Source organism: Chenopodium quinoa, unplaced genomic scaffold, assembly GCF_001683475.1.
Source record: "Chenopodium quinoa cultivar QQ74 unplaced genomic scaffold, ASM168347v1, whole genome shotgun sequence".
NCBI lineage: Eukaryota > Viridiplantae > Streptophyta > Magnoliopsida > Caryophyllales > Amaranthaceae > Chenopodium > Chenopodium quinoa.
The window spans coordinates 3,194,258-3,213,453 of NW_018744092.1; the positions used below are offsets into that span (position 1 = coordinate 3,194,258).

Sequence of the window (19,196 nt, forward strand, 5' to 3'; positions counted from 1 at the left end):
CAAAACCGTCTGTGGGTCTAGATTTGGAGATCCTTTGTTTGAAGGTATCCCAGACGGTTACTAGCCGTCTGAGGGTCTATGAAATGCAAGTTTTGATGAGCAATTGTTTGAAGATGACTCAGGCGGAATATTTCCGATTGAGGGTCTATTGAATGCAAAATGTTAAGACTATTGTCTGAAGATGCCCCCAGACGGTATATAACCGTCTGTGGGTCCATTGAATCTAGCCCCTTGAAGACAGTTGTTTAGAGATGCCGCAGGCGGTATCTCACCGTCTGTGGGCCTATGGAATGCATTGTTAGAAAGTCCATGGTCTGAAGAAATTCCAGACGGTCCAAACCGTCTGTGGGTCTATCAAATGCAAGACATGAAAGAAAAGGCTTGAGGTGCCCCAAACGGTTTAAGACCGTCTGTAGTTCTCAAATCAAAAAAGAAATCAAGAGCCAGACGGTACCTAGGGGAGTTGATTGAAGAAGCACTCAACCGGTATCCGGATGCGTTCGAACAAGGAAGCTAGTTGCACAATTAAGCAGCCGGTATCAAAGCTCTCAAAGGAATTTTTTGCAAAATTTATAAAGTGAGGAGAGAGAGGGGACGCGTCTCTATTTATAGACAAACCCGGAAGGCGAATCGTCACCTTCTGCCTCAAACATTCGAATTCAAGCTTAAAGAAAAAAAAAAGGCGGGAAGCAGACCCAACCGTCGTCTCCCCGCCGTTTGACACGTGTCACAGGTGACACGTGGCTAAGCCACGTCACACCTGTGAGGGGAAAATGTTTAGGGTTAAAATACCCTGTGCTACGTGGCCCAGTAGAATGATGACACGTGGCAGCCCACCAGAGACCCAACGGGATCCAATCGGATGCTGACACGTGGCGTTGTACCTCCAATGTGGGAGTAGATCCTCATCTGCTATAAATAGAGGAAATTCCTCATTTATTACTCGTTCATAAATATATACACAAAACCCGAGCAATATTAATTGCGGAATCTCTCTGAATCAGTGAGAAAAAACCCATTTACTTTCCATCCGTTTACCCATCCGGAATCATACTAACTTGATCGTCGAAGGCGGAACTCCACCCAATCGGAGTTTCGTAGTTTTGCAGGTACAGACGTTAGACGCGCATACTCAATATTGTAACTCTCCCGAGGGACTCAAGAAACACCCGAAACACACACGATATAGATTAATGAATCATAGTTAATGGTCATGACCAATAAAAATCATACTATTATTTTTCATATAGTTCGTATAATTTTGTCTAATTTGATATGGTTTGAGTAATTCTGATTTAGTTTGGTTTTCCGGTTGTTAGACGTCTTTCTCTATGGGATCGAAAGATAGAGAAGAGTGACTAGGTTTCCCAAGTGTGGAGGAGGAATAAGAGGATTCAGGTTGAGAAGGTGCGCACGATCCCGACACCATCTCGGTTTCGGTGACATGGGAGGAAAAGGGGGTTGTGGATTGGTGGAGATTTTGTTGAGTTGCAGGAGCGAAATCTGCATCAAGCAATCTTCTCCGGAGTTGGAGGGCTGTCGATCGACGCCCATAGGAGAAGGGTGGGAGGTCTGTATCGATTCTGGTTTGGGGATGATCAGATAATTTCCTGAATTTCCTCAATCGTCTTTGGTGGGGTGAAAATGGTTGACGGAGAGGGTCGATTTACTAATGGTTGTCGGTTTTGGGGTAGTATCATTTGTGGGAAATGGGGGAGAGTGAAGGGAGGTGGAGGACGGGCAATCGAAATTCCCTGTAGCGGTGGCGCTAGGGATAATTCAGTCGAGGGGGAGCTACGGCTTGGCAGAGGGGTATGAGGAGATGGCGGAGGTGATGGTTGGCAGTTTTCCAAGGATGGAGGGTTATTCCGACGAGCTCACTGTGGTGGACGAGCTAGAATTCTCTTTGATCGGCAGGGAATTAGGGGGTTTGATTGATTGTTTTCCATGTTTTTGGTTCAAGGTTTGATTATCAGTGTTTGAAAGAATTAAGGAGGGGTTTATATCAGTGGTGGGATTAATTTCATCAAATGGGTTTAAATTGGGGAGATGAAGGGTTTGTGGGTGGATTTCCGTGGCGTTGGTTGGTTGTTCCACCTCCATTGCCAAGTGTCCAAAAGGTCCTGAAGAAGTAGCTGCAGTAAATGAAGATAACACGCAAGGCTTTTCAGCTACTTGTAGAATAGAATTCTCTTTATAGAGAATTTCGGCTGAAATGTATTTTGCTAGGGATAAGATTTATTCAGAAGCTCCATTATTGGCTAGAATAAGAAAGGGGTTTTCTTGGGAAGGAGGAGAAGTGGGAGTCATTTCGGTTAAGGTGTTTTTAGGAATTAATTTATTCCTATTGCTATTTGATTTTGGAAGTCGGTGGGTTGGAATCTTATTAATTGTTTTTAAATGAGAAGTTTTTTATTGGTAACTATCATCCAAAGGCCATATAAGTCTAAAGGTTGAAAAATTGGATCATCAGAAGAGGTTGACGCATGGGCCACATGTGACACATGGGATGGGCTAGAATGTTGGACTTGGTTTACAACTGGTAATCCACTACCCAAGTGGGGTTGGATATTTTTTTACGAATGGGAGAGTTGTTGGGCTCGTTGGGCACGTAGGATATAGGCTGCTTCCCTTTATCAAAAAGTTTACAATTTTCTTTTTGATGGCCTATGATACCACATTTGAAACAAAGAGCGTGAATATTTTCATATTCGATTTGTTGCCAACCAATGCTAACCCAAACTGAAGTGACCAATGGATTTGTGAGATCGATATCGATGCAAACTCTTGCATATCTAGCTCGGGTAAGGTGGTCAGTGGCATAATCAACCCTTATTGGTTTGCCCGCAAGTTTAGCAATTTGAAAAAGGGCAAGTTTATCATAATATTCCATTGGTAATTCCGAAAAGCGGATCCAAACAGTCATTCTATTAAAGGGGTTAATAGAAGGGCGGAAGTTGGGGTTCTGTTTTGTTAACAAAAGATAATGATCTAATATGAACCAAGGACCTCCAAGAAGAGCACGTTCATAGTCACCGGAGACAGAAAATCTAAATAGGTAAACATCTTTGCCCAAATCAATGACTTCGAGGGTGCCTTTAGGTTTCCACATCGCCCTAACTCTTTGGGTAATGAATGAGGGTCGGACAGATATCCCTAGACATTTCCCTATTATGGTTAGTTTCCAAGGGTGACGAAGCTTTTCTAAAGTTTCTTTGGCAAAAAAGACAGTGTTTGCTGAGTCAGGGACAGTGATAGCTTCTTCTTCCCATTGTAAGGAAGAAATAACTATTTCCCGAGCTTCATTGAACCATTGAGACGAACTTTTCACAGCTTCACGAAAAGACATGGAGGGTTTTTGGATTAAGGGTTGAATGGAAGAGTTATCTCCATTAGGGATTACTTTAGACTCTATAAGTGGGTGGTTCAAGTTGGGATCTTCATTATGATCCAAGGAGACATCATCTTCCATGTTAATATCCCCAAGGGGAGTTTAGCCATGGTAGAAGGGGTGTGGAGAAGAGGGAGAGGACGGAACGGTGTAGCAAACTTGAGCTAGCTTCAATACCTGCAAAAGAAAAGAAAATAAAAACAAAAACAATTTGAGGAGACAGAGTTTGATCTCAGAACCAGGAGACTCTCAGAGCCCCTAGAGTTGTATGTGGATAATGAGAGTATGAGACCACACGTGAATTGGCAAGTGACAAACACATCGAGCCATCCATATATAAATAAATGAACCAACTAAGTGTTAGCGACTTAGGGCTTGTTAAGTTCGCCTTACTTTTGCTTATCTGATCAGAAATTATCTGGTTCGATTTGATCTAATCTGATTGTCTAATTTGACCAAACTTTAACTTTATATGTACGATAATCAATAAAGAAAAAAATGTATATTTGTTAGATTCGTAATAATATGTTTTTATTAATATGTAACTTTTATAAAAATTTTAATTAAAAAATTAAAGATATTTAGTGATAAAAAAACAACACATAAAACGATAAGTATGTCATAACTTATTTTTTCGTATCTGAACTTATTTTTTCTGGTCTAAACTTATTTTTTCTGATCTGATCTGAAATAAGTAAAAATAAGGTGTACTAAATATGACCTAATATGGAGCTTACCTCGAATCCTGAAGGTGTGAAGTCCGAATCCTACCCAGTGAGGATGATGAAGGGTACTCCCTCCGTATGTTAATAAGTGTTACTGTTTGACTTTTTTCACTATTCATATAATGGTTTTAACTTGATTAATTTACTAATATTTAAAAAACAAATGTTATTGTATAATACATTGTTGGATTTGTTATAATGTATACTTTCACAGTATTAACTTTTCTATAATTTTACTAACATGTAATTAAGTAAATTAAGGTCAAAGTCGTGTCTCGACATGCGTGTTTGATCAAAGTATAACACTTATTAAAATACAGAGGGAGTAAGGATTTTTTTACCCTCCCCTGGCCTCTACTCCTAAGTGTCTGCTCTATAAATAGTGGACCAAAAAACTGTGAGCTTAGAGGTTTGATCAAGGTGCGCAAAGATTGAAATCTTAGGGGTCAATTAGGCGCTAGATGAATAGGCAGGCCAATGGAATTGGGCTTGGTTTTTTTTAAAAATGGGCCGATTCCAAAAGTATTGGGCCGATCTAATCAATCACAGAAAATATCGAAGTTTGAGCAGAAGAACAGAAGAGTGTGCAAGTTTTCTCTTCTCCATTGAAACAGCCGCTAAGTAATACAGCTTGAATCTAGCTTTCTCTCCTCCATTGAAGCAGCTTCCTGAGGTAACATTTTTCTTTTCATTTTTTCATTTTAATCATCAAATATCAATTTCACAATCAGGTGTTAATCGCCATTTTAATTTGATTTAGGGTTCTTCTAAGGTGGATTGATTATTGAACTATACATTGCTTATAATCTAATAATTACTGAAATGCTGAAAAATTTTCTGTTCGTACTTTAATCGAGAAGAGTTTAATTTGATAAATGACCCAAATTTGGTTGCTAGTTTGTTGAAGAACCCTAAAATTAATTTTTAGGACGGTACTATGAAAAGGGTGTTCTTGCCCTGGCTCAGAGATGGGCCTACTACTCCCATTGCTTATCGAACTGAAGCTGTGAAGAAAGTTTGGGATTACATCAAGCTTCACAATCTTCAGGTATCTTGATTAATTCTTTGATTAAGCTTAATTTTAGGGTTTAGGGTTTTAGGGTCCTATGCATTTGCTACATTTTGTTTTCTTGGATGTTTGAAAGTTGATCCATTGATTAGGTCGATTTTTAAATTGCATTTGGATTTAGAATGTGAAAATGTGGAGGTGTTTTCAAGTTGGTTGTGGGTTTTGATTTATATACCATTCTAAATTGACTGTGAAGGTTATGGTATTTATGCATACAAAATAAGGAATTACTCTGCATTAGTTATTGCATTGGTAATTTGGTATTGAAAGCTAACAAGTAATATTACATATGTACCTTATATTAGAGTGTTATAGAATGAGTGCCATATAAAAAAAAAAAAAAAAAAAAAAAAAAAAAAAAAAAAAAAAGAAGATGTGTTCTATTCATCTAAATTTTTACATATTTGAACTTACATCAAATTACCTATACTTATTAGACCTTGTTAAAAACTTATTTTAGTTGAAATTTGAACTTGGTAACCCGTATCAAAATTTATTTTTCCTGAACTTATCTTATTCGAACTTAACTGAATATATTAGACCTGAAATAATGAAATTAGATGAACATAACATACCCTTAAGAGTAGTTGAATGGACGGATAATGCAAGTTGCAACTTGCAGGAGCATTTTTGTTTGTGTTTGCTTCTAGTCTGAACTTGCTATGAAGCAGAACCCTCCTGTGTTAAAGATGCATGTAATTGCTATTTTTGTTGAATTATGTGTATGGATTTTTACGAGAATTGATTTTGTAGGTTGATGGGGAGGGAGTTGTATCTCATAACTGTAGACTTTCAGCCTGACCATGAAAGCAATGTTGTAGGCATTAAATGGAAATTCAAAATACTTAATGAGTGGTTTGACAATTTGCATTTGAGTAGCACTCAATAATTTCAAAGGTGGTCTTGCCAATTGTTTTAGGCTTTTATCCATCATTGATGCTCTGTTGGATGTCAAGGGATTCTTACAGAATTCATAATTCATTCTAGTTTTTTTCTTTTAAAAGTTTCAGGGAATTTCTACTTCAAGGACGTTGCTTGCAAATTCACCCTCTGATGCAACACCGATCTCTTCCCCTCTGATCCCAATATCAGCGGCTGGATCTGGGAAGACTGATGACCAGACTGAAAACCAGGCTGTAAAACCAAAGCCTGAAAAGGTTCAGGCAATCTTGAAAGGAATAAAGCAGGTATTGTTTTAATGTAAATCCTTTATAATACTCAAAGTTCTTTTCCCTGGATGTTTATAACCCTCAATGCTTATCTGCTTCACATATCAGCTTATACATTATGCAACTGCCTTAGTTGAAATCAAATTCTGGATGTATTAACATTCCGTGCTTCCCTGTTGTGTGTTGTTTTGCTGTTTTGGTGAATTTTTACCATATTAGTCCATTTGCTAGGTTGACTGAGGTTGCATTTTTTAATGACAAGAAGACATTATAACTAGTATTCCAGCCTGTCTAACAACTCTGTTCAATTGTTGCTTCTAGAGTCCTAAAAAGGTAAATTTGGTTGCTGCTTTGATCCGTGGAATGCGTGTTGAAGATGCTTTGTTACAACTGCAAGTGACTGTGAAGCGGGCTTCAAAAACTGTCTATCAGGTTTGAGTTCTTTTCCTGGACTTAAATTGGTATTTCGTTTTGGAAAAGTTAATGTGCGATAACTTAATTTCAGAATAGAGATTAAAATTTACTTTGTGAAATCAAAATGAAGCTGAGCTTGAAATTTGCAACAGTGTTTGAAAGAGCTTGAGAGTTGAGGCTTCACTTAGCTTTTGGAGTACTCATGAAGTCATGATGGCATTAGGAATTCAGTTTTCTTCTCAGCATTGATGTTTCTATTTACTCCCTCTGCCCCTTAATAATAGACCACATTTGTATGAGATTGAGTAAACCACAAATATTTTTCACTATTTGAAATCTTACCTTTTCACCACACCATATAGTCTTTCTTATCTGAGAAAATAAAACTAAAAAATAGTCTTTTTTTTTTTTTTATTCATAGTAAGGACATCGTGAAGGATTAATATGGTGATTTTAAAATTTAATTTAACATTAAAAAGGTGAAATTTTTAACTGATTTGCCCATCTGATTTTAGATGGACTTCTCCCCACATTCTACAAGAGGATTTTTATTTTATTTTTTATAGCAAAGTAGTAAACAAAAAAGCTTAATTCATCCCCCTTCTTGTGGCTGTTGCCAGAAGGTGGGTTTACAGACACTCGACGTAGTAATTTTTATTCTAGTACATTAGTCAAAACGATCAGCTTCCTGTCGAACTTGATGTGCAATATTCCTGATTTGAGCGGAGTCCTCTTCCGGGTTGTGGATGGCCTCAGTTGTGCCCTGGCAATCAGTCTTTAGAATAACATCTTTTTATATCTGGGGGAACTGTCCTGAGTGCAAGTTGGATTGCATAGCATTCTGCCTGAAGCGGAGAAATGGCATGTACTCTTGTTGATCCATTGACTCTGTCTTCATAGAGGGGGTCTGCTACCCATGCCACTGCTGCCTTCTATTCTCCTCTCCTTTTGACCGTCTTTTTCCATGTGGCATCAACCAAGATGGAGATCATCTGCCAGTGGTGTATTTGACCCCTTTGCCATACCATTAGTCTTGATTTATTCTGTTTTGTTCTCCCAAGTTGGCAGCGAGTGGTGGTATTTCTGGCTGCTCTTACCCCTCTGCACTTTAATTCTCAACTGAGCTCCATGATTGTATCAGGCACATGGTCCCTTTTTTTAAACGGATCTCATTTCTATGTATCCATATTGCCCATGTCGTGGCCATGAATTCCAATGCTCTGTTTTTCAAGCTTGTTTCTGCTGAATACGTGTAGAAGGGTCTTCGAATCCAGCCTCAAGTAGGGATCTGTAGTAGACTAACCTAAGAAAGGGTAGTATAGGTATTCTAGTAATATTAGTTACTAGGTTAATAGTCCTTACTCCTTAGTATAATTAGAGAGGGAAGGGAGAGTAATAGGTAGGCAGAAATTTGTATTGAAGGGAAACCTTGGAGAGTCATGGCCTATAGCCATTTTTGGAGAGTTGTGAGCTAAACTCACTTGGAGCTTGATAGGCTAAACCTATCTTTTGTGTAATTCGTGTTCTGACCTATCTTTTGTGCAATTCGTGTTCTGTTAATTAAAGTATCAATCTTTCTTCTCTATCTCATAGTTCTATAGTGTCCCTCCATTGTTACTGTATAAATTCTTGGCAGTCATCAAAATCTTCAACCTTTCTCTTTGTTGTGGGTTGCTGCTAGCAGTTACAGGATCTTCTGAAATTTGAGAGGTGTTTATGCCTAATGCTGAAGCTACCCAGAAGCGAGCTGATTGGGCAATCTCAGAATACCATGAAGGGTTTTTATCAGCATCCTTCCATAGGCTTTTCCACAAAATGTCTTGAGGACAATCTTGCGGGGTGCAATGGATGCCAGTATACAGATTTCACTGAGGGCTTACCGTTTTTGTGCCTATCAATTCAAACTCATCCTGTATTCCTGTGTATCAGCTTTAGAAATGTCCATTGCTAGGATTTCTTCTGTTACTTCCTGACTTAAGGAGTTCTAAATGATGTTTGCTTTCCAGGTTCTATCTTGTTTATAAGGTCTGAAACCCTTGAGGTCTAGGGCCAGTGTCATGGGGGGGCTGATTCATTCTCACCTCCTTGTTTCCTACCCATTTATTACCTTTTATGAGTATCAACTTGCCATTTTCTACTATTAGGTGCATTCCTCCTCTTATTGCCTGTGAACTGTCATTTGCTGATGATCTGACATGATGATGTCTGTCTTATTTCTTGATTATACTTAAACATAGTGTTAATGGGCATATGCAGGTGGTTCACTCGGCTCGTGCAAATGCTGTCCATAATCATGGATTAGATCCAGACAGACTTTTAGTTGGTATGTTACACAACAGCATATCTTATGAGTTTAGGTACTGCTACGGCTTAATTTGTGACAACTATCTTTATTCTCTGTGGTTTTTGCAGCTGAAGCTTTTGTTGGTAAAGGAATTTTTAAAAAAAGACTAAGCTATCATGCCAAAATGAGACATGGGATAATAATGAAACCAGAGTGTAGACTGACAGTGGCGGTAAGAGAATTGACTCCAGACGAAGAGGCTGAAATAGCAAAACTCAGAGTCAGCAATTTCAAGAAGCTTACAAAACGGGAACATCGGCTGGTCCCTCATAAGCTCATTGAGAGTACTCCAGTTTGGGGGAGAAAGAACAAAACCAATTGTCAGGAGTCAACTGTGAAGGCTTGAAAGAGTTTCATTTTGTATTTCCATTTGTCGTCACACTGGATCATTGCCAATTTTTTTCTTATCTGAGTTTCGGGGCGCATACGATATGATGCCGTTTGCCATTTCTATGTTATCTGTATATACATTTTGCCCAATAGATTGGTGTAAACACTAGATGTCCTCTAAAACACCAATGTTGCATGTACCAAAACTACTTTAGTTAGAATATGAGATATTTCAGGTCATCATCTATGTGAACAAAGTTAGCTTATTGCATAGAGTATCTTACATTTCAGAAATAAGATCCTATCGAAGACGAAGCAATATCAACGTTGTGAAACATTGAGAGCCTCGAAAAGATTAGGCAATATTTACTGTATTAGCATAGTTGATTGTAGTCATTGTATCAATTCGAACCGTCAAGTAATCGGTTTAAAGTCAAAATCTTCTTGTTTTGCTAGTTGCAGATGTTTCGATTTGATAGGTTCACGTTTTTTTGCTAAAGTTTAGTTAGAATTAACACAATTTATGATTCAGAAAAAATCAACCACACAAGAATCTAAACAATAGAATTAAATTAAGGGCAATCTTTTTCTTTATTTTTTTTAAATAAAAAAAATTAATGAATGTGCTTTAAGAGAATGTTAGCCTTGAATTTAATTAAAAAAGAATATTTCATCTATCTCTAATTAAGCCTTGTTCACTTCACCTTATTTTTGATGAACTGAAATTAATTTTACTGAATTGAAATTATTTTTGCTGAACTGAAATTAATTTTACTGAAGTGAAATTATTTTTACAAAACTGAAATTATTTTTACTGATTCTCTATTATATTTCTTCTTTATGGTTACTGAATTTTACTGAACTGAAATTATTTTTACTGAACTTAAATTATTTTTGTTAAACTGAACTTATTTTTACTAAACTGAAATTATTTTTACTGAATATTATTTTTTTTAAGGTGAAGTGAACAAGGTCTAAAATTTAAGGCACAATCTCGATTAATTGCAACATGTCCTAGTTTAGAAATTTTCAATTCCATTAACAAATAAATGTATTAGTCATGCAAAACAATGATATTAGCTACTACTTTAGGATTTAGGGTGAACAAATTGGTTATCCAATGTAATTATGATTTTTTAACAAACATAATTTTATTTTTTTTTATTTTATTTTTTTTTTTGTTAAAGAGAAAGGCCCTACCAAGCCAGAACGTCTCACATGTCTAATACGGCCCTTTGGGAGTAGGAGGAAGGGTAAGAGAATCCCCATCCACAAATAACCTTTGATCTCAGATATAAACTTTTTTACTATTCCAAGCTTTATTTGGTAACTATTCTGAATTGATAATTGGACATTTAAATCTAAATTGTTTTAATTTTATCTGACAACTATGAATATATTAACTTTTTATTAAATGAACTTCTTTAATATGAGCATAGTGACGCCAAAAGCAATGTCAAGGATATATCACAATTCACAACTAGACAAGTACTCACTACGAATTTCCTTGGATTTCATATGAAGATCAACCAATATAAACAATGGTTGAATAGACAATGGGATTTACCTTTTGTTTTTCCTACCTTTGTTTGGTTTTTAATGAAACGTGATATAGTAATAATAATCGTTGTTCAAAAAAAATTAAATTTGGATTGGATTCATAAACATGAAATTAGAAAAAGTGTAATCCGGATACGATCCAAATTTGGTTATATGAATTGCCCAAATTCGGTTATATGAATTGCCCAAATTCGATTTAATGTATTTAATCCGATCATATCGAGTTTATATCTAAATTTTTCAGGTATTTAAGTTGAAAGTTTTAGCACAATTCTTTATTTCGGTTATGTTATTAAAAATTACTTCTTTTGTCGATCTACAATTGTCTCATCTCTATCAATTGAGTTTTTAAAGGCTAGTTCATTGAAAGCCATGTGAGTTCTTATCGTTATTATTTTTGTGTCTTCACGTGGTTGCACACGATTGAGTTGCTAATTTAGGGTGTCAATTAGGTCGTTTGAATCGGGTAATTTTCGAGTACCGCTCGTTCAGGTTGATTTCGAGTTTAGATCGATCCAGGTTGGGTCATTTTCGATTCTATTGTCAATATGCTTATTAGAAGCATTGATTATTTTGTCAATTTAGATCAGTTTTACCAAGTTTAGTTGTTATGCAAGTACTCCGTAAAACATACCATAACAAAAATGAGGCAAAATAAGATGACATCTACCAATATAATTATACTCTATGTGACAACATTAAAGAGAAAAAAAGAACCTACACGACATAACTAACTTAAACGCGTTACAAAATTTCCGGATCCGACACTGCTTGACAAAACTCCAACAAACCCATCCAGCAGACTTGGGGGATAACAATTAACAAAAGAGACAAAAAGACGAATTCTTTAAGCCTCAATCTTAGGCACAGAGAATGCGTTGTTAGAGAAAGTACAAAACTACTCCAGTTAGTAATGATCCTCACGTTCATCTCATTTCTTAGTGCACCTCACGATCTCTCTCTCTCTCTCTCCTCGCTCCTTCCGGTCCTTCCGGATCACCACAAGAAACCTTTTCTTCTCCACTCTTCTTCCCCCCTTTCATCTCTCTCTCTCTCTCTCTCTCTCTCTCTCTCTCTCTCTCTCTCTTCTTTCTCTCTCCTCTTTCTCTCTCTAATCAGCTAACCAACAACCCACAACAACAAACATCATCAACATTCAATCAATCAATCAATCTCTCTCTTTTGACTTTCCATTTCTCCTCTCTTTCATCATTTTTTTTGGTTCCTCTGTTAAAGGGAATTCTGTTCTTGTTATTTTATTTTCTGGGTTTTTCTTTTCTTCATCAAATTTGTCCTGCATTGTTTCGAATTTGTGTTGTAATTGGGTTATAATTTAAAAATAATAATAATGGGGTTTGATGAGAATAAGGAAATTGGAGAGAAAAGTGGAGCAGAGAAAGAGATTTTAAACCCAGAAAATGATGAAAGAGACAAACTTGGGAGGCAAATGAGTGAGAATTCTCTCTATACAACTGATCTTGAGGAAGAAGATTATGAGAATAAACTTGAATTGGGCCCACAATTCACCATTAAAGAGCAATTAGAAAAAGATAAGGTCTGTTCATTTTTTTTTATTTTATTTTATAATTTTTTTGAATATTTGTTAATTTTTGTTTTTGAATTTTTTTAAAAGATTGAAACTTTGTTAATGGGTATGTTGTAAAATTGGGAATGCAGGATGATGAGAGTTTGAGGAAGTGGAAGGAACAACTCCTTGGAAGTGTTGATTTGAATGAAATTGGAGGTATATTCTATTTTCATGATTTTATTTTTAATTATTTTTATTTGATTGGATATACATTATAGTTTTTTTTTAAAGAGATTTATTCATGATAGTTCAATTATATTGCATTGATGTCATTTGTAAATTATATGATGTTTGTCCTATAATTTTGTGAAAACTTGTCCCATTTTATATAAGCTAGGTAAATGCAATCAGTTTGCCTCCTGATCTTTGTATAGTAAGGGCACCAAATTATAGCGAAAATTTGTCAATGATTTTTGGTGTTTGAAGCTCAACAATGATTGAATCATTCAGAGGAGGTGGGGGTGGTAAATTTGGTAATTTTAATTCTTGAGATCCTGAGTGTGATTAGGCTAATTTAAGAGTTCATTTGAAGCTTTGGGTGGCTTTTTGTGAACCAAGTTAAGGAAGGGCATCTATAGGCGCTTGGTTGGGGATCATACATGCCTCGAAAATTTGACTTTCTCAAATTAGAGCCAGCTTGAGGAAAGGATTAATATGAGTTTTGAGGGCATCATTGATGATTTACTACATTTGCCTGGTGCACAGTTAAAATTAGAGTTTCGAGAGGATCTGGTGCTTCAGTGATGGCATCTTGTTACTCAAGTTCTATGAATGTTTCGGTTATCTTTTAATCATAAATCGACATGTTATATAATTGTTTCTATAATTTTCCATTAATTTTTGCATAATAGTGCTTAAGTTTATGTATTTGTTTAAAGAGTTTAGTATGTGTTAACACGAGCACACTGGTATTGGAAGCTAAATCGAAAAGTTACAGTAACAAATGGAAAAAGGCTCGCCTGATTCTAGCGTAGTCTTTACTGCTTATAGTTAATTTGGGTGAAAATTTGGCACCTCTTGAAATTTCCTTTATTGAGGACATTGAGCCGCCGTGTTTGGAAAAGAAAAAAGTGGTGTATAGATGGACAATTCTACTGCGCTTGCTTTGATTTGCTAATTCATTCCTTGTTAATGACTCTTTGTGTTGAAGGGTCCTTGGCTTGAATAATGAGGTCACTTAAGTTACTGCTCCAATGGATTAGTTGACATGTGGCATGTAACTTATCCCCGCGTAATGATTAATTTTGTGTATATGGGGAAGGTAGTCCAACATGATGATTAATGCTTTAACTAATAATTTCAAAGCAACTGCATCTCCAGGCCACACTATAGCATCTTCATCATTACTTGTTAAGTAAATGAGGAAACTTTAAGCATTATATTATTTGGCTAGTAAAAAGGGAATTATTCATTATTACTTCGTATGTTTTTTACTGTAACACAATCTGTAATCATTTAGTATGTTACTGCATGAAACTTTTTCGATTTCCTGCCACTCATGTAAAAATTCGGTTTTTGTGTATTGCAGAAGCCCTAGAACCAGAAGTGAAGATCCTAAGCCTTTCTATTCTTTCACCAGACAGACCTGACATCTTTTTGCCAATTCCAGAGGACGGAAAACCAAAATCACCTTGGTTTACTTTGAAGGAAGGTAGCCGTTACAAATTGAGATTTACATTCCAGGTTAACAATAACATTGTACTTGGGCTAAAGTACACTAACACTGTATGGAAAACTGGCATAAAAGGTAAGCTTTGTTACAGTATTTCTTCAGCTCATTTGAATATTGAAGATCAAAGATAGTGGAAACCTTTGGCTTAACTGATCCTATTTACAGTGGACAAAACTAAGGAAATGCTTGGAACCTTTAGTCCGCAACTGGAGTCATACACACATGAGATGCCAGAGGAAACTACCCCTTCTGGTTACTTTGCGCGAGGATCATACACTGCTAGAACAAAGGTCAGTCACATTCAACTATACTCGTATATTCCTTGCTTATGTGCTCAACTTTTAGAATTTATCTAGTATCAGTGTATCACTATCAGTAATATTTCCCCAAAATTTTACAATGGAATTTATTGTTGACACATTGCTGATTATTCAAAAACCCAGAGTACCTTTTTTTTTATTTTTTTTTTTATTTTTTTTTTTTTTTAACTCTTATTATCGACAGGAAAGATTAAATCATTTAACGAGCTGTTGCATACTTCAAATTTAATTGCTTTCTTTCTTTTTTTTTTCTCAAAATATATTTCTTTACTGCTGAAATTACCCTTCTGCCTTCACCACTCCATTCTGTAATCTTGTAACTCTCTTGTAGAAAAATTTCTCAGGTCAAGTTTCAACTAGATGATTTTTTGTATCCTTCTTCCGTCCATTATGATGCCTTCCGGTCACAGTTCTAAGAATTTTGAATTGTAGAAATTGTTAGGGTCTTTACCTTGGTTATCTTGCATATTCACATTGATGGTCACCAACATTCATGTGAAAGATGTGAAGTGATCTATCTTCACTACTCCTTTATAATTTTGCTGTCTCAGTCCAGGGTACCATGCTCCCCATTTTGCCTGTTCTTAATAAATTGTTTTTCTAGATCATAGAAGGTTCATAAGAATCATAGCTTCTATTTTTAATCATCAAATAATTTACTACTGCCTCATTATAAACATACAAAAAATTTACACGGTTTCTAAATCTTGGAGTCCCATATGATCTGTGTTGGGGAAAACATCTAGCCTATTTAAGCAACTAGAATTCTTCTTGTAGTGATAACTGTGATCTCTTTAATGTTGCTTGCTTGGCTATACCATGTAAAAAATTATGTTTCCACAGCTTGCAAAAGTCGCGGAGCAACTTGAAAGGCATGAAAATGTGTCATGAACTAAATCATATCTTCCTGTTTATTTTGCAGTTTCTTGATGATGATAACAAATGCTACTTGGAGATCAATTACACATTTGACATTCGTAAAGATTGGTTAACTACATAAGAGTTGTGCATGATCGAGTATTTTTTCACCAAATTATATCCAACTCCTCACTCCGGATTTATCCTCTCAAGATGAATATAGGCTCTCAAATTTGAAATGGCTGCGACATTTCTTTTCTTTTCTTTTTATTTTTTCAAACTTATCAATGGAAAAGAACAAAAAAGAAAAAAAAAAAAAAAAAAAAAAAAAAAAAAAAAAAAAAAAAAACTCAGATGTTCTTGTGTAATAGGAGTAGCTGACTTTGTTCAGTTTGCTGTTTTTCGCACTACCTTTGATTTTTCGAGACTCAAATCATTTTCAGGCTAATAGAAAATGTAGAAGTTTCATTCTTTTTCTTTCTATCTGTACTTCTGTAGCAGTTCAGCGGAGCTCGAGTTTATTACAAGCCACCAACATGAATATCTAGTATTCTACAAAGTGCCGAAGCCCAACTGTCTTTTCACCCTTCATTTGCTTTTGCATGGAGAATGAGGCACCAAGGGTCAAAGTCGTGTTGTGCCATTGCTAAAACTCTTTGGCTATCACGCGGTTAGGCGGGCACTTGAATCGGTCGCCGGGTGCAATCAACTTGGTTGTGCTTGGTTGCATGACCATTGAACAGTTCAAGTGTAATTTTGTGGCTTACAAGAACACCCTACAATTACAAACATCAATGATTGTGATTTTTGGAATTTTTGACATTGGTTTTGTTTAGTGTTTAAAATTTGAACAAAGTTTTGTGTTGAATCCAGAAGAAATCTTCCCTTCAAAAAAAAAAAATCCAAAAGAAATCTTACTTCTTATCTAATGACAAGTGGGCTTACTTTTTGGGATCCAAACCTTGTAAAGCCCAGCCAGATTACATTAATACAATCCAAAAATTAGAACTAACCCACCCAGCTCTAGAGAAAATTAGAAGTGACTATTGAATTATTACGTGCATATTAAAAAAATTTATTCGATCAGTTCTGAATATTCGCAACAGTTTTATTGGTATAGTATCAATAAAAGTATGACTATAAATATATGAAATCATGTATCAAAAAATTATGAAATATAATATTTAAAAATATACATTGAGAATTTGAGACTAATTCAACAACATATTACATGATATCATTTGATTTTAATTTTATTACTACTTTTTTTTGGAGGGGTGGGGGAGGGGGAGGGGGAGAGATCTTTTAATTTAAAACATTAAATAATAGTCCTAATTATATTTACTTTAGTATTCATATTCGACAAATTCATCTCAATTGACATAAAAAGTCAAGTTACAAGATGTACATGATCCTAGATGAAATAACACAGTTCTAATATGATGTGCTCAAATGGACGTTTTCCCAAAGTAAGCTTAAGTAGCAAAATATATACGTAAATGGTTGCGTGGCAAAAGTATTTACCAAACTAAGCTTTCAGGGTAAAACGCTGTCTCGGACAGCGTTTTATGCCCTAGTTTTTTTTATAAAAAATTCAACTTAAAAACGCTGTCTCAGACAGCGTTTTACATGTTGACTTTTGTTTTTTACATTTCGTAATTTTTGATATTAAAAAAAAAAAAAAATTACACTAAAACGCTGCCTGAGGCAGCGGTTTTAGTGTATAATTTTTTTATTTTTTTTTTAATTTCTAGTTTAAAAATAAAAAAAGAAAAAAAAATATTAAAGCTGTTGTGTTCTTGAGCTGCCCCATTTTCCTAGCTTAATTAACCTTTTTTTTTCTTTGTTCTACACGTAATGTTCATGCACTATAGATTAGTGTCTCCTTCTAGGATTTTTTATATTTGGTTTTTACCAATTATTTGACCTTCTTCCTGTTTTCACTCCTTTAATCAAAGTTTCTACTGTTCTTTCTCCTTCACTTTCACTATACTCCTACCTTTAACCTTTTCTCTCCTCTGTTGTGGCTTTACTTGAGCAACACACCTTCGTTTTGGATGGTATGTAGAATTTGCTCATGAATTGATTTTGTTAAACACAAAACAATGACAGCAATCAAAGCATATGTATTTTCAGTATATTGCAATCATGTGAATATGGACTTAAATACAAAGAGGAGAAGAAGATAGGAAGCAACAATCGTATCCCAACCCCAACCGCAATACTCGAATACGACATGATAATTATCACATATTGATAATTATCCACCCAAATAATACAATCATTATCACATATTGATAATTATCCACCCCAAAGAATACAATCATTATCATAATAACGCAATGGTGTATAATATTTTTTTTTTTCTTTTTTTGTTTTTAAACTAGAAATTAAAAATTAAAAAAAATTAAAAAAAATAAAAAATTATATACTAAAACCGCTGCCTCAGGCAGCGTTTTAGTGTAATTTTTTTTTTTTTAAATATCAAAAATTACGAAATTTAAAAAACAAAAGTCAACATGTAAAACGCTGTCTGAGACAGCGTTTTTAAGTTGAATTTTTTATAAAAAAAAACCAGGGCATAAAACGCTGTATGAGACAGTGTTTTACCCTGGAAGCTTAGTTTGGTAAATAATTTTGCCACGCAACCATTTACGTATATATTTTGCTACTTAAGCTTACTTTGGGAAAACGTCCCAAAGATGATGAACATATATCAAGATATAATATGTAGTTCTTTTAATTTATTTACTTCGTATCAATTTTAGTTCAATAGTATTAAAATATATTTACATAATATCAAATATTTTTATAATTTTTACTGATGTATATTTTTATATAAATTATTAATGGTCAAACTTGTGTGTTGACATGTGTGTCCGGTAAAACTCTGTCAATTATTTTGACACAAAGAGAGTATATGACTAAAAAATTGATGGCCTATAACATTATTGCGTGCAAACTAATGATTTCATCAACAATATTAACGTGAAAACTTACTTTGATGATTCATTTCACTACACTTATTTTGAAAACTAACAAAAATTAGAAAGTTAGGGTGCTTTTCCGTCAATTTTTAACTAAACATGATAAATATAGGTACACTTATTTTTCATTAAATTATATACAACCTATATTAATTAGATGACTAATCTTAAACCCTATGATCAATAATCTTACCTACCAAGAAGGCAAGAACTATAAAAAAAAAAATTTAAAAAAAAAAAAAAACACCAAAATTTAAAAAATTGATAATGACATCGCACGGGCCCTTAATAACCATATTAAGGGTGTAACTATATATATAATTACCATAAACAACTTAAATAATCAAATTTTTTATCATTCAAAACACATTGATATATTGAGTATTGACATCAGCAAATAGCAATATGTTTAGCTTCTACTGCTAGAAATCAAACAAGCAATACAGCCGACACCCTCTTATACCGAAACCGAATCATTTGGTTGGTCCTACATTCACATTCCTAATTCTAACCAGTATTATTTTCTCATTTTAATGTTGTTTAATAATAATTAAATGTGACAATTTGATGTTGACTAATCTCCTACATCATATATTTAATATCAAATACTCAGCTATCCAATATAAACTAATTCTATTAACACAAGTGTTAAGGTTTTTGTATTTTTGATTATCTCGTGTTCTGGTTGATTCACATTCTCGCCGACGGTTTCTTATTTGCCTGACTTCAAATTATTTTGTAACTAAGAAATTATTATTTAGCAATTAAT

The 19,196-nt window shown here is 34.9% G+C and overlaps 2 protein-coding genes across 3 annotated transcripts; both read left to right on the forward strand.

Moving 5' to 3' along the window:
- The first annotated feature begins 4,670 nt into the window (after nucleotides 1-4,670).
- On the forward strand, nucleotides 4,671-9,834 carry LOC110691867 (54S ribosomal protein L22, mitochondrial-like). 2 transcript variants are annotated; one of them, XM_021868837.1, is made up of 6 exons: nucleotides 4,671-4,789; nucleotides 5,045-5,164; nucleotides 6,190-6,372; nucleotides 6,676-6,786; nucleotides 9,025-9,091; nucleotides 9,181-9,834. In XM_021868837.1, exons 2-6 carry the CDS (start codon nucleotides 5,054-5,056, stop codon nucleotides 9,456-9,458), a joined length of 750 nt encoding a protein of 249 aa, XP_021724529.1. In that variant the 5' UTR covers nucleotides 4,671-4,789; nucleotides 5,045-5,053; the 3' UTR covers nucleotides 9,459-9,834. The 2 variants fall into 2 exon arrangements, with proteins under 2 accessions (XP_021724529.1, XP_021724528.1); XM_021868836.1 differs by having other exon boundaries at nucleotides 4,673-4,789; nucleotides 5,014-5,164.
- A 2,017-nt stretch (nucleotides 9,835-11,851) lies between these two features.
- On the forward strand, nucleotides 11,852-15,917 carry LOC110691868 (rho GDP-dissociation inhibitor 1-like). The gene is made up of 5 exons (XM_021868838.1): nucleotides 11,852-12,557; nucleotides 12,680-12,746; nucleotides 14,119-14,337; nucleotides 14,428-14,552; nucleotides 15,505-15,917. Exons 1-5 carry the CDS (start codon nucleotides 12,351-12,353, stop codon nucleotides 15,580-15,582), a joined length of 696 nt encoding a protein of 231 aa, XP_021724530.1. The 5' UTR covers nucleotides 11,852-12,350; the 3' UTR covers nucleotides 15,583-15,917.
- The last annotated feature ends 3,279 nt before the right edge of the window (nucleotides 15,918-19,196 follow it).